At 41.8% G+C, this 26,628-nt stretch overlaps 1 protein-coding gene across 4 annotated transcripts in view; it reads right to left on the bottom strand.

Annotated features, from left to right (window-relative positions):
* LOC122938416 (protein cordon-bleu-like) overlaps positions 1-26,628 on the bottom strand; it is a 503,795-nt gene that overhangs the window by 365,692 nt on the left and 111,475 nt on the right. Inside the window, exon 2 of one of the 4 annotated variants that reach the window (XM_044293905.1) lies at positions 7,626-7,856. The exons of 2 other annotated variants lie outside the window; for them this stretch is intronic. In XM_044293905.1, the coding sequence (XP_044149840.1) occupies positions 7,626-7,693 (68 nt within the window). In that variant the 5' untranslated portion in view covers positions 7,694-7,856. Of the gene's footprint in view, positions 1-7,625; positions 7,857-16,893; positions 17,021-26,628 lie in introns of those variants that run through there. One more of the 4 variants, XM_044293908.1, reaches the window with a different exon arrangement.

Here is a 26,628-nt window from a genome sequence, read left to right as displayed (position 1 = left end):
TGCTGAAGTGGTCTCTAGGAAGAAAAATCCTCAGTATTCAGAAAAGGATCAGAGTTCCTCAAGCATCATTAAGTTTGTGAATGCCATTGTGCCCAAGTTTCTCCTCAAATAGCAAACCACTTAGAACTGTATGAGTCCACTATGGATTCTTTAAAGTTGTACTCTGATGTTGCCAGGATCAGATTCCTACCATGGACATTTGATGATAGGTACCGTCATTATTTTATTTCATTTAGGGATAGAGGAATTCAAAATTGGCTGGGTGTTTTGCATGAAATTAAACTAGAATTCAGACCTTACCAAACCATTACTGCTGCAAAACGTGAGATATATAAGCTTACATGTAGGCCCAATTAAAGTCCCCGTGATCTCCTCTCTGTCCTTAAAAATGCATATGGGTTAGCATATAGGTCCCCAAATTGGGAATCTGAAGAGTTTAAGCAGCTGTTCTATGATGCAATGCCAACCCAAATCAAACTTAGCCTAGCTAGAGATCTTGATATTGAAGCTCCCTTGGATAGGTTGGTGACGGCTGCCACCACACTGTATAATATCAGTGAGTGCCATGCTACAGGTGAGAGGAGGTTCAAAAAGTCCCCAGAGCAAAACGTAGCTGAAGCTAAGGTAAACCCTAGCTTGGGATTTGAAATGCAGCCATGTAAATACCCTCAATCTACAGGACCTGTCCAACAAACCCAGCGACAACAGGTAGGACCCAAACAGATAAAAACCCAAAACCTCAATGGGTCAGATGGAGATAATTCTGGTGCTGAAAGGTCTAACTACCGTCCCTATTATAATAGGGGTCCCCAGGGATATAGACCCTTTAACAATAGGGGTTCCCAGGGATACAGGAACTGGAACAACAGGCCCAGACAACAAAGGGAAGATAGGCAGGAACCCTTAAATTCACCTAGGAGTAGGTCACCCACCAATAACCAGGCCGCCTCACAAAATCAAAATGTACGCAAACCAAACAGGTTTGATCAACTGGCTGAACAAATGACCCAGCTGTATGACATTGTAAGTAAGTTGTCCCAGGGGTCCCAAGGAAAACAGCCTGAACCTTTTTTAGGGGCAACTTCAGGTCCCAGCTCATCCCCAGAAAGCAAATAGGGCAGGGTCAGAGCCCAGGCCAAAGCAAGGTTATGAAGGTGGTTGAGAAAGAATCTAAATTGATTTCTAATCATATTTTGCTTGCAGTGCTCCTGACCCTAAAGTTGGGGCCAGGAAGGAGGTGTCTAATATGTTATCTATTTTGCAGACTAATCTTGTCGATCCATACAATCCTGTGTCTTCTCCAACAAGTGATCCTATCGTATCAGCGTCAGGCTGTGAACAGTCTATAAACTGTGACGTAGCCCAGCTTTCCCCAAAGGTGGGGGCTTCTACTCCTGTTCCCTGCAGCAGGAATGTGAAGGATTCACCAGAGGTCGCAAAGCTGCAGAGAGGTCACGCTCTCAGAAAACAGGAAAAGAACACTAACCCTAACTTCCTATGTGATTTGTTTCAGGTCAAAGGTCGATATTACGTGGATTCTTATCTTCAAGATGAGCATATCGGGCCGATCAGGGGTTTAAATGATACAGGATCACAGGCCACTATCTTATCAAATAGTTATTTCGAACAGGTTCTGGATTTAACAACAGCATGGTTGACATTCAAAATTGGCAAGAAGACAATTAAACACCCCACACTGATTGTGGACCTTCTATATGATCGGCTGATCATAGGAATTGACTTTCTAAAAAGGTTGAGTTCCATAATAGACTTCATTAATGAAGCAGTTTGGACACAGGTAAAGGCACCCATTGCCTATGATTATTCTTGCAATGCACAAACCCAACGCAGTTGACATGTGATTGAAGAGAGGCCTAACTCTGTTGAAGTTCATTTTAGGAACAGTCAAACGCTGGATGTCACGATCCTGAAAAATGGTAAGCCAGAGGAAGCTTGCTAACTCTGGATGAGGATGTTTTGACTATTTCCCTTGAAGGGGGAAGTCAGGAAGTCGTGGACCTGACCAAGTATACTCAATCCATGGTACGGATTGAAAAGGTCAATGACAATTTATTGATTCCCATACAGGTGAACAATATAGCCCAGGTGAAATATGCCAAGTTGGATCTGAAATCCGAAGCCAGCTACATAAGCTTAGGACTCTTAAAACAGGTCACCAATCCTAAAATGATAAACATTTCCTCTCCACGGGAACAATGGGTGCATGATCTGGATGGAGATTCCCAGAGTCATAATGTGGTTGCAAAATGTCTTTTGTCTATCTCCATAGGAAGTAAGACTACAGAACACTATTTCATTGTGTTGAATGAACCACGGCATCAGATGTATATGGGTAATGACCTTCTGCACCGATTTGCAGTGCAGATTGATCTGATAAATAATACTCTCTGGTCCAGATTACCGGGAGACCGAGAGGGATTCCAGGATGTGAAGCAAGCATGGAGATGGGGACAACAGATGCCCTATGCCGTGAGTATCATGGTTGCCGAGGAGGTTAAAATCCCTGAAGGATGTAAATAATTTCTTCTTCCCATTCAAGTGAAGAAGGGACAAACTCTGAATAACACAGATGCTTCGACCTGTTTCTACAACAGGATGCAGCAATTCTACCTAAAGGTAAAACCCACTCCTATAATTAACATCCATCAGGATCCATTGCAGATGATAATCCATAACATGGCTCCCTATAGCATATCCCTGCAGAAGAACACAGTAATTGGTCTAGCTATAGATTCAGAATATTATACTTTTGGATTCCAGAATGAGGTAATTGGACTTATTCCTGATGAATACCTAACAGAAGAACAGGTAGTGGAACAACATTTTTCCTCAACACCTGAGGGGTTATTCAATATACACTCTGTTTACCCTTTCAGTTCTGAAGAAGGTACTTGCCACATCGAAGAGTCATCATTGGTTTTCAACCAGGAGATCGATGAAAAGGAGTATGAGTCATGCCAACAAGAAAAGGATAAGGTACGCTACACCCAAAATGATTCCAGTGAGCTTGAAGAAACTTACGAGTTAAGTCAGCCTGAAATCTTTCCAGAATTTCAGGAACGGGTGGAAGAGCAAATATCTATAGCTAACGCGTGCTCCAATGAGTCAGAGCGTCAACAGCTTAAGGGAGCTCTTCACAGAATTCCAGGACGTTTGCCAAGGATTCTTATGATTGTGGGGAAACAGACCTGCATGTCGCAAGAATATATACAGATCCTGATGCACCCCCTGTCTTTGTCAAACAATACCGACTTCCGCTGGCGGCTTACGAGTCCCTATCGGAAATTATCAAAAACCTGGAGAGGAGGGGCATTATCCGTCCAATACATAGCTCGTTCAACTATCCTATACTTGGAGACCTCAAACCCAACGGTCATTTTTATCTCTGCTCGGACCTAAGACAATTAAACAAACGTGTTTACATGTCCGGAAGGCCCGTGCCATACATTGACCAGTGTTTGGCGCAAATTCAAGGATCCAAAATTTTCACCGAGCTTGACTGTGCACAAGGATATTGGATGATTAAAGTGGACGAAAGGGATCAGTACAAACTGGCCTTTACATTTGGAAATACACAATATGCATGGACCCGACTGCCCTTTGGGTACATAAATGCGGGCCATGAATTTGCTGTGTTCATGCATAAGGCAATGCCTGATGCCACTGAACGAGGTACCTTATCCTATGTGGATGACATTCTAATCAAAAGCATGACTTTTGAGGAACACATTGTAGAACTGAGATATGTACTAACCCAACTGAGAAAAGCTGGTGTGAAACTTTCTTTGCAGAAGGCTCAATGGTGTCATGCCAAGGTAAATTTCTTAGGTCACGAGATCACTGCTGATGGAATCAACCCACAGAAGAAGAAGGTAGAAGCAGTGATCAACACCAAGTCACCTACAAATCTCAAGGAGTTGAGATCCCTCTTGGGCATGATGAACTATTCCCGTAAGTTTATAGATAATTATGCCGAAATTACAAAACCTCTTTTGCAGTTGTTGAAGAAAGGAGTGAAATGGGAATGGAGTGAGCGTCATGAGCAAGCTGTGAATGAACTCAAGGACAAGCTTATCCAGGCCCCATGCCTTGCATATACAGAGGGTGGAAAACCTTTCAACTGCACATTAACCACTGCAATATTTGCAAAGTGACAGGATCAAGGATGGAAATCTGTCAAACAGCAGGATAACTGCCTGGACGATGTCCTTAATTGGATGGAAGGCACATGTAATCCTTATATGTGTGGGCCTGACTGGTTTTAAATGGACATCAAATAAGTATGGAATCCACTGATTGTTGTCTATCGGGCCTGTTGCCTATTGAATCTGTTATTTAAATACCCTAGGTAGCGCCTTCTGTGACTGTATGGAAGTGACGCACCTTATCTGGCTATTTTCGCTTTTTAGATGGTGGTTTGTGGGAGCTGGAGACAGCCCATCTCTATGTCTCCACAATTTCACCTCGGATCCGCCCCCCTATAGCGCTGGACCTACCTTGTACTGCGGAGGGTTAGCCTCAGCAAAGGGGCGGCACTAACGGTGCCGATCCCGATCATGTGACTCTAGACTGTGACGTGGGTCTCCCGTGACTAGCTACGTCATGACCCACGTGAATGACCATGTGATCTTAGGGACGGTCTCAATTAGATGTGCGTGGCTTTAAAAAGAACACCAGCGCGAGTAATCGCTCCCCACTGCCATACGCAGGAGATGAGCGGACCCAGGAATCTCACATATGTGGTGAGCTAAGTACTCTCTGCTTTACCAATAAGACTGTTATTTACTTGCTGGTGCCGGCATACTTGGTAGTACCTGATGTTGGAATAAGCGCTCATTATGTGTTTGGATTGAATTCTGGGTATCTATTGGTCCCCTGATGATCTGGCCTACAGCCAGGCAAACGCGTTGGGACAGCTTTGCTTTTTATTTGTTTGTCTGTCTGCCCCAGTGTGTGACTGGTCCTTTTGTTTCTGATGAAGCTGGGCAGTCACCATCTAGCCTACAAGGGACACCTAGGGACAGACAGAGAGGGGTGTTGATTTATATGTGAGGATTAAGGGATGTTTTAGGGGAAGAGACCCAGTACCTGTCTCCCTCTTTTATTGTATCCCTATTACTCCTAACACACTCTCTGAGTAAGCCAGTGAACACACCTCCTGGCTGCTTCTCTCCACCATATCACTCTAGTTGCTAGCAGAACACTACCTCCTAGATAGGTTTTTTGTGATTAACTTTTGGGCCTATTATTTTAATTTAATATAATTAATAAAAGAATGTTTTAAGGTCTTCACATTATTCAATTTATTGCTATCCATTGGAGATCAGGTATAAACAAAATAATAAGAACCCAGTTGTTCAAGGATTAGCTGAAGTGCATGATTGTTCTAATGCGGAACAAATATCATCCCCATATAAATCTTATGAAGAAGAGTACTAGGAAATGAGCGTACACTGGTTGCAGGTGTCAGAATTGCATGGAATAATATATTTCCAGACATATCCGTCGGATACAAAATTGGTCCCAAAAGTAGCCAAGTCGCAGAACTCACCGCTGTGTACAAAGCCGTACAAATGGCTATCGAATATGATATTAAAGAGTTTTCCATAATCACAGATTCTAATTATATTCGAAAAAACTTTGTGGAGTATTTCCCCGGATGGAAAAGATCCAACATGATGAGAAGCAATAACAAGCCAGTCAAGCATGGTAAAATGTTTTGTAAAATCGATGAAATGGTTATTACCCAAAGTCTTACCATTTACTGGAAAAAGGTAAAGGGTCATTCAAAATATACAGGTATGGATAAGGAAGGAAATGATCTAGCAGACTCCCTCGCTAAACAAGCAGCCATTAATGGAGATGTTTTGGATGTGGATGATCTCATGGGAACTGTCCAAGTGGATGCAACAACAAGAAGTCAGGCACAAAAGGGAACTGAAGCCAATGTGTTGCAATGGAGCCAAGAGTCCCCTAGTGAGGATCTCATCGCGAGCCAATAGGGGGATCCAATTATTGGTATTTTTTATAAACACATTGAAGATCCACAGAATTGTCCCATAAATACAGAAGATTGCGATGGCAAAGAGGAGTTACGGATTTTGATGAAGGGTAAGTCCCAATTCTCATTACAGGATGGATTGTTGATTAGGACCTTGAAGAATGGTATCACGCAATGGGTAGTGCCCGCAACATACCAAGGTTTGATGCTACAACACGCCCATGATGCCCCGACAGCTGGTCACCGAGGTGAGAAGTTGACGTACGAGTTGTTACGTGACTACGCTTATTGGCCACATATGTTGCAAGATGTTCGCACGTATTGTCAAGGATGTCTAATCTGCCCTCAATTCCAGCCACAGACACCCACTCATCGAGCGCCGCTGATGAAAAGGGGGATGTGCATGCCATGGTCAGACATCCAAATTGACTTAATCGGACCAGCAACAACCTCATCAAAAGGAAACAGATATATGTTAACCGTCACTTGCTTGTTCACAAAATGGGTGGAATGTTTGCCTTGTATAACATGTAGTTCAAGCATATGTGCATCTCTTCTCATTAACCACATATTTTCCAGGTTTGGTCTTCCACAACGTATCGAATCCGATTGCGGAAGTAATTTCACTAGTGAGGTGATGACAAAGATGTGGGAGATACTGGGGGTAAAAAGGAAGCTACATATAGCTTATCGGCCAGCCTCTAGTGGTGGAGTGGAACACTACAACCAAACCATTGTGAACATTCTAAGAAAGTTTGTCAATTAATCCGGTAAGGACTAGGATGTCAAATTGCCTTTGGTTCTTATGGCCATTAGAGCCACCAAAAGCGCAGCAACCAAACTTTCTCCCTTCGAAATGATCACAGGCAGGAGGATGGTGTTACCCCAACATTTGCTATACCGGACGAAAGACCACAATTTAATAAATGCTACAAAATCTCATCAATATGTGAAAAATCTACGCAAGCACCTTCAGCATGCTTTTGCATTCGCTCAGAAGAATATAGAGAAAGCCGCGATAAGTGCTAAGACATACTACGATCTGAAGACCACACAGAAGGAATATCAAATTTCCGATCAGGTTTATCTCTATAACTTCGGGATCAAGGATCAAGTGAAGGAGAGAAAGTTCTTACCTTCCTGGAAAGGACCTTATGTCATCACTGACAAGTTGTCACCTGTGGTCTACAAGATAAAAATCCCTAAGGGGGATGAATTTGTAGAAAAATGGGTGCACATTAACCAGTTACGTGTTTGTCTTCCTAGCTCACGACTTTGCGAGACAGAAGGAGTTGGATGAAGAGAGGTGGAGAGATTTTATGGTTCCAGCTAAAGACGGAAACCAGGATTGGTATTGTATGAACAAACATGTATACTAACCATCCTCATGTGTGTTTCCTTCGTAACTAAACATCTCTTAAATTACCTCTAAAAATGGAGAACTTACTCTGTTCAAGAAAAGAACCTATGCCAATCAAAGATACGATAGCATTAACTCTTTTCTTGAAGGATAAAAAGTGAAAGATGCATGTATTCATATATGTCATACAATTTTATAGGTACAAGATGCCGACTAAGATGATCACCATCGTTTATATCATACCACGCCGAGCCGATTGCTGTGCTAGGTCCTTCATCCGGGATCATGCTGCAAGACACCGCAGAATTCATACTGACGAACAAGAGGATTCTATCCCAGAAGATCTACATCAGCCTGGATCCACGCATCTTCGTTGAAAGACAATTCAACGTGTCTGAGATCATGTCGCCGGAAATCCTCCAAGCCTGGTACCAGACGGACATCGGATATTCCCAAGCGCGGATTACGCAAATCCTGGAGCAAGCGAGAAAGACCTTAACCAGAGAGCAGTTTTCTACAAACCAAACACCAAAGCGATTCATTTCTGCAATCGTAGCTGCTATAATTTTTAGCGTAGTGGGCACTGTCATTGCCGCAGGTGTAACAGTTGCCAAATCAATCTTTATCAAGACATTGGAACTCGAAGTTAGTTCATTGAAAAGGAACCTAATAAACATTCATGCGAAGATGGTGAATCAAAACAAACATTTATCGAACTTATATACTGTTTTGCAGGATCCTGGGATGGTTACGTTTATTGACCATCCAAGTGGTGCGTTGGATAAGATTCTTCAAAAAGACTTTGGTCAAGTTATGGTACAAGCAAGGTTCACGCACCCAATCTTTAGAAGAAGACTTATGAAAAGCCCTTTTAGACATTCCAAATACTTTCACACGTTATGGAACATTTTGGAATGAAGGGGTATTTGTTGTGCATTTTCATAAGTATACAATATTATCTAATGACATTATAACCAAAATGAATGCTCATCTCATTGCCTTTAAGAATAAAATCAGCCTGAACCAAAGTTCTATTATGTGGCTGAGGAAGCCAAGATGAGTTCATGGCAAGTTCAGTTTATATAAAAATAATTGTGAACATAAACGGACATTGCAATTAAAAGTTATTGCTAAGGATATGGGTTTATCTATGAGGAGTATACCAACTTCCTAAGACATGTCTGTCTGGAGGGAACAAGGTTGTTTCATGGATAAGCCATGACGTGATAAGGATTCATATCCTTGAGGCACACCTGCTGTATGAGGTTCAATTTATATATTCATGATTATATTATAAATATTATATTATAAATATCTGTATGGTATATTATTTAGTTTACAACATATAATGTGTTATCTATGTGTAACAATGTATTGATTTATATAGATATTATACCATCTATTTATCATTTAGAAGGTATTGTATAAGGTACAGAAACATTGAAGTAAATTTATGTTAATTGGATTTCTGAGAAGAGTAAATGTTATTTCAAAACAATAGTTATTCATGGATGTAGATAAGTGAAATGTACAAGTTCCGATGCCAAGCATCAAAGCTGTTATATATGGCAGAAATAAACCCCTGATGCCACGTCCCCTTACTCTGCTACGACCTGTGCCTGTGCCAGAATCATTTATACCTCTAAATTAAAAGCAAATTAAAACACCCCTAAAAGCACCAAATATATTTTTCTTTTTTTACTGAGATAGGCAACTAAAGGATTTGAAATTGGCAAAGAAATTATTTCAGCATATTTCTCGTATTGTAAAAGGCAATAAATTATATCAGCACAGTTAACAGCAAAAGTGACCTGCGTATATATTTATCTTTTTCCACAGATAAAAGCCACTAAAGGCTTTTCAACATAGCACTTGCACCCCAATAACTTATTGCTGGAAGGACAGAGCTGTATTATGAGACTATCTGGATCCCCAAGTTTCCCTGCACTTGTAAATCGCTTTTTTTCACAATGAGGATTTTCGTATGACTCTCCCTAGCATCTGCACACGTCTCTCCCTGCCTGTGAAATGATTCCTCTCACTATCCTTTCCCTACACTGGTAAATCGCTTCTTTCCTTTTTTTTTTTTTTATTAGCTTTTGTTTCACTCTCCCCAGCGCCTGCATACACGTCTATCACTGAACAAAGTACGATAGTGAATGGCAGACTCTAAGATTACTGCCGTATTTATAGGGCTGGGACATCACCGGGCTGGCTGGCTGCTGAATGGCTGCATGCATGGCATTATGGGTCATCCCGCCTTCCCAGAGTTCCTTGCTCCATGTCCTTACACATGTAGCCGCCATTGTAGCCTGCCAGCCGCCATGTTAGGAAAAATTGTGATTCGTTACCACTAAGCGCGAGAAAATTTGCATTAGTTCAGAATTACATTTTTCCTGAAATTCGGAACAAATTCAACTTTGTCAGCTTCGATTCCCTCATCTCTAGTGGTAAGAAGAAAACAAGATTATGGCCCTGATTTCTCACCTTCACTCCAGAATTCTGGCATCAAAAAGCCACAAAAATAATGCCTTTGCAACTTTTTGCACGCACTTGCTCAAAATGATTGCGGCTGTGCAACATTTAGCGACTTTTTGAGTTTTTACACCACTCACTCAGTTTTGTAATTTGGGTGGGAAAGTGGGTGTGGTTAGCTATGTTAATGAGTTTTACTCCACATTTATCATTTAGACTTTTTTTTTTTTTAAAGACACAAAAAAGTCGCAATCTCACTCCAGGTCAAGGATGAGGGTAGAGTAGGAAACCTGAAGTAGTTCTCTAGACAAAAGTGTTAGGTCTAAGGAAAAGGCTACTTGTACACTACCGTTTTTGCTGGATCCGGCAGGGTTCAGCAAAAACGCTTCAATTACTGATAATACAACCATCAGCATCTGTTCTATGCTGAACAGATCCAGTTTTATTATCTTTAAAATATTTTTAACACTGCCAAAACGGATCCGTCATGAACTTCACTGAAAGTCAATGGGGGACGGATCCATTTTCTATTGTGTCAGATTGTGGATCCGTCGGATCCGTCATGAACTCCATTGAAAGTCAATGGGGGACGGATCCGTTTTCTATTGTGTCAGATAGTGTCAGAGTTAAATGGATCCGTCCCCATTGACTTGCATTGTGGGTAATGACGGATCCATGATGGAAAGAAAACCGCAGCATGCTGCGGTTTGCTCTCTGGTATGAGAACGCAACCAAACGGAACGGAATGCAGTTTGGAGCTTTTGGTTCTGTTCAGTTATGTTTTGTTCCTATTGACAATGAATGGGGACAAAACTGAAGCCTTTTTTTCTGGTATGACAGATATTAATACCGGAAAAAAGTAACGCTAGTGTGAAAGCAGCCTAAGGCCCCTTTCACACGGGCGAGTTTTCCGCGCGGGTGCAATGCGTGAGTTGAACGCATTGCACCCGCACTGAATCCGGACCCATTCATTTCTATGAGGCTGTGCACATGAGCGGTGATTTTCACGCATCACTTGTGCGTTGTGTGAAAATCGCAGCATGCTCTATTTTGTGCGTTTTTCACGCAACGAAGGCCCCATAGAAGTGAATGGGGCCGCGTGAAAATCGCAAGCATCCGCAAGCAAATTCGCATGTGGTGCGATTTTCACACATGGTTGCTAGGTGACGATCGGGCTGGGGACCCGATCTGTATTATTTTCCCTTATAACATGGTTATAAGGGAAAATAATAGCATTCTGAATACAAAATGCAAAGTAAAATAGTGATGGAGGGGTTAAAAATAAAAATAAATTTACTCACCGAGTCCACTTGATCGTGTAGTTGTGGATCTCTGTCGTCTTCTGTAATGTTGAGCTGCCGACTAAGGACCTGTGGTGATGTCACATCACATGATCCAATCACATGGTCCCTCACCATGGTGACGAACCATGTGATTGGACCATGTGATGAGCACAGTGACGTCATCAAAGCCCCTATTCCTGTGCACAGCAAAGAAGAAGACAGAAGAGAAGCTGGGCTGCGCGATCAAGTGGATTAAGGTGAGTTAAATATATATTTTTTTAACCCCTCCAGCCTTATTGTACTATGCATTCTGTATTAAGAATGCTATTATTTTCCCTTATAACCATGTTATAAGGGAAAATAATACAATCTACAGAACACCTAGAAGTTCGGGTTTGGGTTCCAAACATGCCGATTTTTCTCACGCGCGTGCAAAACGCATTATAATGTTTTGCACTCGCACGGAAAAATCGTGCATTTTCCCTCAACGCATCCGCATCTTATCCGGGCAAAAAAACATGACGCCCGTGTGAAAGAGGCCTAAGCCATCCAGACTTCATCAAACTCTAAAAAGTTATGTCCCTGAATAACTCCTTTAATTGCTCTGTGTATATTGACATCTTAAAGGCAAGTGGTCATGAAATGTGCCACTGATTCAGCAGCAAACAATGGCATTTTATGCTGCTAAATCCGCCAACAGTTTCCCTCTTGACTTTAATGTTAGAAACTCCACCTTTTGCACATAGTGTAAACATTCTAGTTTTTTTCAGTAGTTGGTCTGAAAAATGCTTCAGAAGTGACATGTTACTTCTTTGAAGCAGATTTGATTGTGGATTTCAGGAAGACCTCAACCAAAAATTCTTATAAAGTGCTTCTAAAAGCACCACTAGGGGCATACATAGAAATCATTGGGCCCCATAGCAAGAATCTAAATTGGGCCCCCATACCCCACCCATAGCCCATCCTACTACCCATTCCTGGCCCCTCCCCTTGCTCCATGAACTATGCTTGCTGCTACGTATTACATAGTGTGCCATCAGGGCTGGACTGGGATTACAAAAAGACCATGAAACAAAAACCGCAGCAGCAAGGTATGATATTACATAAAAATAATGGTGCGCAATGAACACCGTGGAGGTGAATTTTTCTCTACTTGGTCATGCCCCTATGTAAACCATCAATACAAGAAAGAAAATAAAAGTGGAGCAAAAAAATATATCTAGTCACATAAAATACCTCTGAGCAGCATACCAGTGTGCATTGCCAAATTACCTCCCCAACTTCACCTGGTAGAAGGAAGAATAAAGTCGAAAAAAGGATGTGTGACATCAGAGGTCACATGTTGCCAATGGTCAGAAAGTAAGAGATATAATAGATTTGTTGAGATATATAGTATATACAGCAGTGTACTGATATGTGAGGTACAAGGTAAAATACATGCAGTGTGTACAGATATATGTGGTTAGTTATACATTATGGTCGCTGTGTGAGGTACATGAAGTATTAGGGGTTGTATATGTCTGCAGTACTATATATGAGTTAGATACAAAGTACTTCACAGTTATAATGTACAATGAGGCACTTTTGAAGTATGAGAATAAATGAGGCATGAATTCATATTTCTGAGTAAAAACAGCAAATAGGGATTACGTGGAAAGTAAAGAGTGGACCTCCTTTTAACAGTCCATACTAGTCTCAAAGGAGAGCTTATCTTGCAGTTCTTCTCCATGCTATTGGAGATTGAAGGCCCTGTCATCATGTCATCACAGGTCCAGGCAGATGCACCTTTCTAACCTTGGAACTACACCATTCTCTAAGCCAGGGATGCTCAACCTGCAGCCCTCCAGCTGTTGTAAAACTACAACTCCCACGATGCCCTTCTGTAGGGTGATAGCTTTAGGCTGTCAGGGAATGATGGGAGCTGTAGTTTTGCAACAGCTGGAGGGCCGCAAGTTGAGCATCATCAGAATTCAAACACTGCTGCACACTCTGCTTCCATTGGAGGTACACCACTGACCACCACTAAATTACAAATCTGCCACTAAAAGCAACCTGGTTTCAGCTACTGATTTGATACTTATTTTTCTGCAGTGGCTATTAGCCATTTGAACATAACCTGACAAACCCAGCTATATTAATAGTCATACTGGAAATTGGGTTTATCCTAAATATAAACAGTATAAAAATACATCACACGCCCAAGTTTAAATATAATCTGTGATCATGGAGGAATATGATCCTAGTATATGCCACATATAAATCGTTCATTGGATTGCTGGTATCAGTTTCCGCAGAAATAAAACATGCTCTGAATTTTATTAGATGCTGCACATAGTAGTGTGATGAGAGATGTGAGATGGTTGAACCATGAATCAGAACGTTCCCTGGCATATAAATTTATAGCTGTGGGTGTGACTACTGCAGCAGTTCTACAATAGTGCTGCAGTGTTTGAATTCTGATGATATTATAACAGGCCCTAGTCTCTGGTTCCACATAATATGTATTTTTTTTTTTGTATGTGGAATTTGGAAATATAGAGGCAGCTTGGTCCGGGTGTTTGATGAGACTTCTGTGCCACATAAGAGGAGAGACTACTGTAGGGTCTGACTCAGACTAGCACACTAAAAATCTTCCATGTTATGGCCACTATGCATGAACAATTTTTAATACTGAATAAGATCCGCATGTCCACATAAGACACAGATCTGGTGACCACGGAGACAACTGTCTGAAATAGTCTCAAGGTCTGAGTTCCATGATAAACAGACCAAAGAAGTGCATGTCCTCCTCAGTCCATGTGGAAAAATGGAGAAGTGAAAAGAATTTGCCTCTATGGGTCAATGTGCTGTCCAATTGCAGTCCATTGCATACACGAATAGCGCATGGACGACAACTAGTGTACAGTCAACTGATGATTTAAAATTTTGCATCTGATGATCATATTAGCTAAGGGTACTCTTACACTAGCGGCAGAGGACTCCGGTAGACTGTTACGATGGGTGAACAGCCTGTCGGATCCGTCCTCCCGCTAGTTCACGTGTGCCCCCGGACGGCAGCACACGCCAAGAGGCAGCCGGACTAAATGTACTGCATGCACCTTGAGCTGTAGTTTTTCGCTTTTTAAGGGGAAATTTACTTTTACCACAACATAATAAAATGCAGAAATATGTTCCTATATGGCTTAAAGGGGTAGTCCCATAAAAAATATTTTACAGTTTTCAAACCAGCAACTGGATCTGAATACTATTGAGATTGCTTGTTATAAAAAATTGTGTATCGCCACTGAGGTATTCAATAAAATGTATCTGTATAGCGCCACCTGCTGTTTCTTCTTTTTCTTAGTTCTTTGTCCTGCTCACTGAGATGCCACACATGTTCAGTTCCATCTGTCAACTGCCTCCTGAGCTATGATAGGGAGAGAGCTGCAACAGAATAGACACGCCTCCTGAGCTGTGATAGGGAGAACAAGGACACATCCCCTTAGTTGCAGCAGAAAAGACACTCCCCTTGGGTTGCCAGATTGATATGAGGTACAAGGCTGGTTCTAGCTTTGTTAGAAAGAGATTAATTGATGAAACTGGATACAGGGAAAACCGTCATTGTTGCCCATAGCAACCAATCACAGTGCAGCTTTAGGGTCCATTCACACAACCGTATGTGTTTTGTGGTCTGCAAATTGCCCAGCCCTCAGATAGAAATGTTAATTCTTGTCCACAATTGTGGACAAGATTAGGGCATGCTCTATCTTTTTTGGGGCTGTGGAATTGAAGTAGGGATGCGGACAGAACACAGTGTGCTGTCTTTTGCAGCCCCATTTAAATTAATAGATCGGCATCCAATCCGCAAAATTGCGGATTGGATACAGACCCATAAATACAGTCGTGTGAATGTACCCATGTTCTGAAAAATTTAAGTCATCTCACTTTCCCCATAATAAAAAAAAAAATGAATTAAAAACATCATTTGTACCACCATGTCTCAAAAGGTCTATACTATAAAAATATGTATTTACGGTATCTTGTATGGTAAACGCTTTAACTGATTTTTTTTTTTAAATGTCTGATTGACCTTTCGTTTGTCACTTCACCTTCCCCAAAAATATGTAATCAAAAGTGCTCAAAGAGGCATACACACTCCAAAATGGTAGCATTGGAAACTACAGATCACCCTGCAAAAGATGAGCCCTCACACAGGTCCATAGAAGTAACTGTAAAATAGTCTTTCCAGTTTTTATTTTATGTGCATTGTTAATAAGAAATTATATGATTTCTTATTAAGTTAAACTTATTAAGCTAAATAAAAATAACTTAAAGGGCTTCTGTCACACCCAAAACCCTTTTTTTTGGGGGGGGGGGGGGGCTTGTTAAAATCGTTATGTAATGGCTATTCCCTGTATAGGGATCTTACCTTTGTCTGTGGCTTCTTTTCATTAAAAAACAATCTTTTAAAATATGCAAATCACTTCACTACCAGCAAGTAGGGCGTCTACTTGCTGGTAGCCGCCGCAAAAAAACACCCCCTCCTCCTGTTGATTGACAGGTGCCAGCAGCGATCTCCTCCTCTGGCTCGCCCTGTCAGAATTTCAAAAATCCTGTGCCTGTCTTCATTCTGTGCAGGCGCTCTGACAGAAGGAGGCCCGCCTCCTCAGCACTGTGCCAATGAAGTCACCGAAAGAGAAGACGTCATCGGCGCAGGCGCACTGAGGGAGTGCTGAGGAGGCGAGCCTCCTTCTCTCAGAGCGCCTGCGCAGAATGAAGACAGGCGCAGGATTTTTAAAATGCTGACAGGGCCAGCCGGAGGAGGAGATCGCTGCTGGCCCTGTCAATCAACAAGAGGAGGGGGCAGTTTTTTGCGGCGGCTACCAGCAAGTAGACGCCCTACTTGCTGGTAGTGAAGCGATTTGCATATTTTAAAAGATCGTTTTTTAATGAAAAGAAGCCACAGACAAAGGTAAGATCCCTATATAGGGAATAGCCGTTAAATAACGATTTTAACAAGCCCCCCCCAAAAAAGGGTTTTGGGGGGGACAGAAGCCCTTTAATAAATGTGGTACTGCTATAATCATACTGACCTGGAGAATGAGGGTAACAATTCATGTTTACCATCCTGGGAACACCGTAAAAACAAAACTATGACATAATTGCATATTTTTTTTCCAATTCCACCCCATTTGAATTTTTTCCAGCTTCCTATTACATCGTATGCAATATTAAATGGTGCCATTTGAAAGGATAACTTATTCCGCAGCAAACAAGTAAATGGAAAAATAAAAAAGTTATGGCTTCGGGAAGGCACAAAGACACAAAACTGCGAATAATTGCTCTGTCCGGAAGTGGTAATAGTAGCCTCCACATATGACTACACATTTTTATTGCAGCTTACATGTGAGGCTGATGCACCAAATAAGGCTTCATGCACACGACTGTATTTTCTGTCCGCATCTGATCCACATTTTTTTAATGGGATCACAAAAGATGTGGGCAGCACAGTTTATGCTGTCCGCATCCGTATGTCCAGCTGGCCACCAAAAAGATAGAATATATTCTATTCTTGTCCGTTATGCAGATACCATCAGTTTGTCACAGGGCTAAACAGCATTTACAGGCATTGTCTGTGTCACATAGCACAACAGCTGACACATTTAATGATCTCAAACACTACTGTCAAAAACATTTACACTTGCAGATTGTTATGGAGAGTGTTCTTCTAACGTGTATCACAAGGTCATTCTCGCACCATTGTCACACCTTACCTTAAATGGTCGGAACCGGAGGTTTTTCCAATTGTGGCAGTGAAAGTAGGGTGCTAGGAGTATAATACAGCTGGCACTTGTGGGTGCTGGTGCAAGCACAGCTGCTGAGCTGGGCCATCACTTCGCTGTAACAGTATAACGGCACCTTAAGTCACGTCATATGTGTTTGAGGTCACATGGTAAACTGCTGCGGTATGTACAAATTGTCAGATTTTTACACTGCCAGCAGTGGATAGACACAGTACGATGTAGAGCCAAGTCTGGAGGCAGTAAGAAAAGTGACAAATACAGGCGAAACTTGAAAAATTTGAATATCGTGCAAAAGTCCATTTATTTCAGTATTACAAATGAAAAGGAATTGCATTAATGCAGCTTAAAATTAGAATTTTGTGAAAAGGTTCAATATTCTAGGCTCAAAGTGTCGCACTCTAGTCAGCTAATTAATCCATATCCCCTGAGCAAAGGGTACCTCAAAATTGTGACTTTGGGGGTTCATAAGCTGTAAGCCATAATCATCCAAATTATAACAAATAAAGGCTTGAAATATCTCACTTTGCATGTAATGAGTCTGTCTCATATGTTAGTTTCACCTTTTAAGTTGCATTACTGAAATAAAGGAACTTTGCAAGATATTAACATTTTTCACATTTCACCTGTACATGCTCTGCTAAAATCTCTGACTAACATTTCTATCACAAACTTCAATATCTCAGAGATGAACAGACGTGACAAAAATGACCATCAGTTTACAAAGCCAGAATTGTTTGTTTTGGCTCAAAACAATCTTACCCCGTAAAGGGCATCTGTCAGCAGATTTGTACCTATGAGACTGGCTGACCTGTTACATGGGCACTTGGTAGGTAAAGGCGTCTGTGTTGGTCCCATGTTCATATGTGCCCACATTGCTGAGAAACATGAGGTTTTAACTTATGCAAATGAGCCTCTAGGAGCAATGGGGGCGTTGCTATTACTCCTAGAAGCTCTGCTCTCTCTGCAACTGCCACGCCCTCTACACTTTGATTGACAGGTCCAGTCATTATGATGTATTCACTGCCTGGCCCTTTCAAAGTGCAAAGAGCACAGCAGTTGCAGAGAGAGCTGAGCATCGGCAATGCCCCTCATTGCTCCTAGAGTATAATGGCAATGCCCCGTGTTGCTCCTAGAGCATAACGGCGATGCACCGCGTTGCTCCTAGAGGCTCATTTGCGTACATGAAAACTTCATTTTTCTCAGCAATACTGGCACATATGAACATGGGACCAACACAGATGCTTTCAGCTGCCAAGTGCACATGTAACAGGTCATCCTGTTTCAGGGCTCATACACACATATAACGTATTTTTTGTCCATGTCCGTTTGTTTGTTTTTTGCAGCCCACATGCGGAACCATTCATTTTTTTTTCTCTTCCTGCAAAGTGGGGTTGGGTGGGGGGTTGGTGAAGTGAAATTAATGTCACTCAATAGAACTGACGGGTTTATGAATTTTATAATATTGCAAAGTAATAAAAAAAAAAAAAAAAAAAAAAAATGGGGCAGCAAAAAAAATGAAATATCTCAGTTTGCATTCCGTGTCCGTGTATCCACATATCCACAATGTCCGTTTTTGAGGACAAGGATAGGCATTCCATACAATGGATCTGCAAAAAAACTGATGCAACATGGACATTACATTTTTGAGGATCCATGTTTTGTGGACCACAAAATACATACAGTTGTGTGCATCAGCACGTATAGGTGCAAATCTGCTGAGATATGCCTTTTAAAGCAGTTCTCCAGTCCCATAATGATTTTTTATGTGCATTCAGTACCCCAAGCATTGCGGATTTCTGCCCAATATACTTGTTTTCTTCAGCTTTCCGCTGGGTCTGCTAACCAAACCAACCCAGCATGCTTTGCATTGTAATGCTTGGCAGGGCAGAGCAAGTCCTGAGATACATTACAGAGCAAACCATTCACAATACAGTACAAGTGACGCAATAACATTATTTTGCGGGTCAGAATACGTATGGCAATTCCAAATTTATATATCCTGTATATATTTTACATTTTTTGCTTTTCTACTTTAAAGGGGTTATCCGGGTTCAGAGTTGAACCCGGACATAACCCCTTCTTCACCCAGACAGCCCCTCTGAGAAAAGCATCATGCAAAAGATGACCTATAGCTTAAATCACATATTCATGTTAAACATATTTAGAAAGATTTTGGTGATGTTATTTTATTTTATTTTTTTAGGTCAATATCTACATAAACACCATAAAATCCTGCAGGTTTCACTCTGGCCACTAAACCAAATAGGCACAAACTTCTTGGTCTGTACAGATCACTTTACTGCAGTTACCTGCTTATCCGTCATTATAATCCTGACTGCAATGATATCACCTCTGTGTATAGATAAGACAGGATCCACCATTCACAATACGTGATTGTTAAAGCTTATCTATTCTTTCCTTGTACAATGACCTCTGCACATGTCATAGAGCATGCCTAGAAAACGGTCCCATAGAAGTTAATGAGGGCCCTTCCTAACCATTGTGTCTACAGACCAGGTGACTGCCGTAAAGCAATTTTCTTAATGCTTTGTAAATGCTGTTAAGAACAGCTCAGGCAAGATGGCCGCCCCCATAATGATGTTCAGAAAATAGAATAAATAAATCTACATTCAGAAAATAAAAACTGATTAGAAAAAAAGGATATGTGCTACTATCTGATGTTAACTAGCAGAAAACATTTGGGTGACATACCCTTTAATAGCCAATTGCATTGAGGGTTATAATAAATCGGACAATTTGTAATGTATAGTTGATCGATGAAGGTTGAATTTGATGGATCTGTTTATTTTAAACCTATGTAACTAAATGTATGGCTGCTTATAGTGGGCGGAAGAAAGAAATGTAAACAGAAAATTCTAAATTCTCCAGATTTATTAAAGGGGGGTGTCTCATCACAGACAATGGAGGCATATTGCTAGGCTATGCCCCCATTGTCTTATAGGTGCGGGTCCCACCACTGGGACCTGCACCTATATTGAGAACAGAGCCCTGAATGGTGGTGGCTGGAGGACTCTGGTCCGGCCACCAACAAGCACACTCCCCATAGAGGTGACTAGCATGACCGGCCACCACTCCCATTCATTTCCATGGGCTCAACGGAAATAGCCGGCCAGATAGAAAGTGAATGGAGGGCGGCTGTGCATGCTCAGTGTGCCCTCCAACACTTTTGGGACTCCGTTCTAGATATAGGTGCAGGTCTCAGACAATGGGGACATATTCTAGCAATATGCCCCCAATGTCTGTGATGAGACAAACCCTTTAAGAGGTTTGCATCTTTGAGTAAATGAAGCACTATTCTCCCCAACTACTCTCATCAATATCACTGGTAAAAAATATGCTACTATTATAGCAAATATGTCTTAAGGCCATTTTGCCCCGTTAAGAGTATTCTGTATTTCTGAGGGGAGATCTATTCCTGCCCCTCTTAAAAGTGGCAGATGGCATGTACTAATATATTACTGCTGACTGGAGTGGGGGAGACCTTTCCTTATTAAGGGTTCATGCGTATAAACTTATTTTTTGTCCGCGTCTGTTCTGTTTTGTTTGTTTGTTTTTTTTGTTGCCCGGCATTCATAAAAAAAAACGGAACTGTCTGTGTGCATTCCATATCCGTATGTCCGCAACTCGATTTTGTAAAAAAATAGAACATGTCCTATTCAGACATTGTTACAATGGATCAGCAAAAAAATGATATAACGGGTTGTGTGCATGAGCAGACTCACCACTGGTTTGGGTATTTTTATTAGCCAAAATGCACAGATTTTTGGCTGTTTGGGCTAAAAGTTCACCAGACCTGTCTCTACTCTAACCTGCTCTTAAGCAGGACAGTATAACATTGTGACAGCTCCTCTTTAATGGATGTTGGCCAGTGGGTCTGGATTAGTTACCACAGCTTTACTGAAGGTACGTATCAATAACTTCCCAGAAAGTGCTGTTTCTACCCACTGTCACCATAAGACAATGTAACTATGAGTGCTTAATATTGGAAATACGGTCATGAGATCCACTGTGTATCAGTACAGTTGTGTCCCTGATTCACTTGCACTAGTTTGTTAAAGGGATTTTCTCACATTAATCAAGGATATGCCCCCAGTTTCTAATAGGTGCAGGTCCCAGCGGTAAGACCCGCACCTATCTTTAGAACAGAGCCCACAAAGTGAAGGAGAGTGCACCACGCATGCACAGCTGCCCTCCATTCATTCTTATCGGAAGTGCCGAAAATAGCTGAGCACTGGCTCGGCTATTTCCGTCAGCTGCATAGAAGTGAATGGGACCAGTGACCATGCTTGCCATTCATTTCAATGGGACTGCCAGAAATAGCCGAGAGCGCCACTCGGCTATTTATAGCACTCCCATAGGAATGAATGGAGGGCAGCTGCGCATGCGAGAGGGACTGCACCTATCATACATTAGGAGCATATCCTAGCGATATGTCCCCCATGTCTGAGGTGAGACAACCGCTTTAAAGGGGCTGTACGATTTATATAGATATAGGCCAATCAGCATTATAACATATTACCTTTGTAAATCCCTCTCTTTATCTATAATGTCTTGTTTCTTCAGTGCTGATGCAGGTCACGTGACCTGCAACGTCATCCAGCAAGCAAGCCTTGTGAAAAGATTCACTGGACTGGTGTGCCCGCTCCCTCCTTGTAATCCACCGGTGTGCCCGTTCCCCTGCCTCTGCGGCTGCGTGATTCTTACCAGTGCCGGCAGACTTATCAAATTAGGATTGCCCTATTCCACTGGCCATCAGAACCAAAAGTCACCCCCAGAAACAAAACAAAGTATAGCTTAAATATACTTATATATTAGATATAGAGCTATATCTAAGCTATACCTAAGCTATATCTAAGCTATAGATTATGTATAGCTTAGATAGAGCTTACATTAGAGATAGAGATAGATAGATCTATCTATATCATAAAAAAAATATATATATATATATATATATATATATATATATATGTGGGAATATATATATATATACACACACACATATATACTGATCTATATCTCTATATAAATATAAATTATATACTTTATCTATATATGTTTCTAGATATAGATTAGTATATATATATATATATATATATATATATATATACACATATACATACACACACACAATTTATATATAAGTATATGGAGATATATATTTTCTAATCGACATCTCTATACACATATATATCTATATATACCAGCTATAGATATATATCTATATATATATATATCAGGAAAAAATTCCACGGCACCTCCAAGGCGTAAAATAAATTCTCGCTTTATTCACCAGACACGCAACGTTTCGATCCGCTCCCTGGGATCTTTCTCAAGCAGGGAGTGGATCGAAACTTTGCGTGTCTGGTGAATAAAGCCTGAATTTATTTTACGCCTTGGAGGTGCCGTGGAATTTTTTCCTGCTTATTATCTGAATGGGGATCACCTTCTCAGCCGCTGGCACTCCGTCTACACTTGATATACAGCGGTGCTGCCCAAATCTTTTTATTTTTGATATATATATATATATATATATATAGAGAGAGAGAGAGAGAGAGAGAGAAGGAGAGAGAGAGAGAGAAGGAGAGAGAGAGAGAGAAAGATGTAGATATATCATATATGTACAAAGAGAGATAGATCAGTAACTATATACATACTAGCTGAAGGACCCGGCTTTGCTCGGGTATATTTAATCAACACTGTGGCGAAAGTAACCTCGGTTTTGGAGGGGCCTGGTTGCCAGCCTCTTGCCCCAGGATTATGGCCCATACTAACTTTGAAGGAGAAGACAGACCGGCAGGAAAGCCATGCTTGCGGCCAGCCAAATGTGACTTCCTTGGAATTCGGGAACTCCAGCTCAGATCTGGGTGATTTTTGGATATGTTGTTCACCCAGATCAGAGCTATCCATGGATGTATACATTATGGGGATGTGTGGGGTTTTAAAGGGAACCTGTCACCAGGGTTTTGTGTATAGAGCTGAGGACATGGGTTGCTAGATGGCCACTAGCACATCCGCAATATCCAGTCCTCTTAGCTCTGTGTGCTTTTATTGTGTAAAAAAAATAAAATTTAATACATATCCAAATAACCTGAGATGAGTCCTGTATGTGAGATGAGTGAGGGACAGGACTCATCTCAGGTTAATTTGCATATGTATCAAATCGGTTTTTTTACACAATAAACGCACACAGAGCTATGGGGACTGGGTATTGCGGATATGCTAGCGGCCATCTAGCAACCCATGTCCTCAGCTCTATACACCAAATCCTGGTGACAGGTTCCCTTTAAGGTGTTTTCTGTGTGTTGGAAAAAATGTGTGTGTTCTGTCTGTGAGTGATTAAGTTAGCCCATTATGCGCGGTAATTGTATTTTGTTGATTGCATCTCAGACAATGCAAGTGGGTTAGTTAATTGTGTCTCAGACAATGCCAGTGTGTTAGTTAATTGCGTCAAAGACAATGCTCATTGTATTTTGTTGATTGCGTTACAGACAGAGGGAAGGGGGTTTTGTGTACAATTGCTGGGAAGGTTTCAATACTGTAAATGCATGTGATTGGCTAAAATATAAACTGTCACAGTCTTCTACAAGGGCCCCAGGGGGAGTGTCCCTTGCCAGGAGACCTGCAATAATCCATTAAAAAGTTGCTGTTTTACATTCAACATAGAGCCTCGTCTCATGTGTGTGGGGATTGCTATACGTGTATACTCCCTTGGCTATTAATTCTAGCTCTTGTAAGAGCTGTTCCTGGCTCCTGTGGTGGTTTTGGTGTAGAGAGGAGTGCTTGGAGTCCTCGGGAAGCACTGGGAGCATCCATCAACGGAGGTACCCGGTCGGGGTGCTAGGAGATCCGTTATAAACACTATCCACTATAACAGTGACAGCTACAGCACCCCACTCCCAAAACAGTGACCCCCCCACAGTGCCCCTCCATTAAAAATGGACCTCCACAGCAGCCCAACTTTGACCTTTATAGCAGCCTTCCCCTTTAACAGTGACTTTCACAGGCTACCACCCCCTTGACAGTGACCTCCACAGGGGACTGCCCCTTAACAGTGGCCTTTACTGGATCGGGGGGGTGTCCTTTTGAACAGCTCACTCTAAGACAGCGGGACTGTATTGTCTGAGTGTGAGCTGCAGGGAGAAAGTCACTCTCCCTCCCACCCCTGCAGCTTACAGAAGTTTTATTTTACCTTCATTTTTTCAATCCCTGTCAGCTGAGGAGTGGAGGCCTAGCCAGATCAGGGGCGTGTCTTAGCGGGACCTTGAAGTTGATTTTTAACTTCATTTTTTCAATCTCAGTCGGCTGAGGAGTGGGAGGGGGCATGGCCTAACTAATTCAGGGGCGTGTCCTTTTGAACAGCTCACTCTAAGACAGCAGCACAGTGCTGTCTGAGTGTAAGCTGCAGGGAGAAAGTCACCCTCCCTCCCACCCCTGCAGCTGATAGACGTTGATTTTTACCTTCATTTTTTCATTCCCTGTTGGCTCATTGGCTCAGGAGTGGGAGGTGGCGTGGCCTAACCAGATCAGGTACGTGGCTTAGCTGGACCGGGGGGCGGGGTTTTAAGCCTCTTGAGGGTGGACACATTGTGGCAGCGGGCGTGCCTGGGCTCCTTCCTGCAAGAGTGACGCCCCTCGGGGCACATTACTGGCTCATTTGCATACCAAATAAACTGGATTTTCAGAGGATAAAAACATCTATTTCTGGAACAAAGGCATATCTTTTAATAAGGTACTAAGTGCTATTAGGCCATGGCTTTACTGCAATAGCGATTATCCTGGTGACAGATTTCCTTAAAGCTCTCCTACAGCAGTAAAGATAAATGGCTGGGTTGTTATGGAAACCTGGAGTAAAACTGTGTATGTGCCAGCTTCTACTGGCTGATAAGGGTCATGTGACCAAGCTTTTATTGGCTAATGCATTTTTTGGGGAATATGTCAGGAACGGTACATCCTAGAGAGCTGATACCTGGTCTAAAACCTTCCTGGACACCTTATTTACCTGTATGCCAAATTTCGTGATTCTAATGCGACGGTACAGATTCCTTTAGCGGACATACACACACACACACATATATAGATGATATTTACTGATCTATATATCTACATCTTTCTCTATCGCTCTCTCTCTCTCTCTCTATATATATATATATATATATATATAGTATATATACACTCACCTAAAGAATTATTAAGAACACCACCACACTAATACGGTGTTGGACCCCGTTTTGCCTTCAGAACTGCCTTAATTCTACGTGGCATTGATTCAACAAGGTGCTGATAGCATTCTTTAGAAATGTTGGCCCATATTGATAGGATAGCATCTTGCAGTTGATGGAGATTTGAGGGATGCACATCCAGGGCACGAAGCTCCTGTTCCACCAGATCCCAAAGATGCTCTATTGGGTTGAGATCTGGTGACTGTGGGGGCCATTTTAGTACAGTGAACTCATTGTCATGTTCAAGAAACCAATTTGAAATGATTTGAGCTTTGTGACATGGTGCATTTTCCTGCTGGAAGTAGCCATCAGAGGATGGGTACATGGTGGTCATGAAGGGATGGACATGGTCAGAAACAATGCTCAGGTAGCCTGTGGCATTTAAACGATGGCCAATTGGCACTAAGCGGCCTAAAGTGTGCCCAGAAAACATCCCCCACACCATTACCACCAGCCTGCACAGTGGTAACAAGGCATGATGGATAAATGTTCTCATTCTGTTTACAACCAAATTCGGACTCTACCATTTGAATGTCTCAACAGAAATTGAGACTCATCAGACCAGGCAACATTTTTCCAGTCTTCAACAGTCCAATTTTGGTGAGCTCGTGCAAATTGTAGCCTCTTTTTCCTATTTGTAGTGGAGATGAGTGGTACCTGGTGGGGTCTTCTGCTGTTGTAGCCCATCCGCCTCAAGGTTATGCGTGTTGTGGCTTCACAAATGCTTTGCTGCATACCTCGGTTGTAACGAGTGGTTATTTCAGTCAACGTTGCTCTTCTATCAGCTTGAATCAGTCGGCCCATTCTCCTCTGACCTCTAGCATCAACAAGGCATTTTTGCCCACAAGACTGCCGCATACTGGATGTTTTTTTTTCCTTTTCACACCATTCTTTGTAAACCCTAGAAATGGCTGTGCGTGAAAATTCCAGTAACTGAGCAGATTGTGAAATACTCAGACCGGCCCGTCTGGCACCAACAACCATGCCACGCTCAAAATTGCTTAAATCACCTTTCTTTCACATTCTGACATTCAGTTTGGAGTTCAGGAGATTGTCTTGACCAGGACCACAACCCTGCATGCATTGAAGCAACTGCCATGTGATTGGTTGACTAGATAATCGCATTAATGAGAAATAGAACAGGTGTTCCTAATAATTCTTTAGGTCAGTCTATATAGAGATATAGATAGATCTGCAATGTGACAGGAAGATCTTCTGCCTTTGTAGCTAGGAGATGATCATGTGACTGTTTGTATGCAAGGTTAGGTTGTGCAGTGCAGGGGGCAGGGAAGGGCAGATTATTCACACCCACAAATATTCATGAGAGAGAACTTAGTCATTGTTGTTACACGCCCCCACAGCTTTGCTGCAGCATGTAAACAAAGCATGACTAACAGAACTATGCAAAGGTATAAGTATGTTTTTTATCTCAAGAAATCAAGCTTTACTAATGTATATGTATGTT

The sequence above is a fragment of the Bufo gargarizans genome, chromosome 5 (assembly GCF_014858855.1).
Source record: "Bufo gargarizans isolate SCDJY-AF-19 chromosome 5, ASM1485885v1, whole genome shotgun sequence".
In the NCBI taxonomy this organism is placed as follows: Eukaryota; Metazoa; Chordata; class Amphibia; order Anura; family Bufonidae; genus Bufo; species Bufo gargarizans.
The sequence above is the reverse complement of the archived record's forward strand: the minus strand, read 5'-3'. Positions and strand labels throughout refer to the sequence as shown.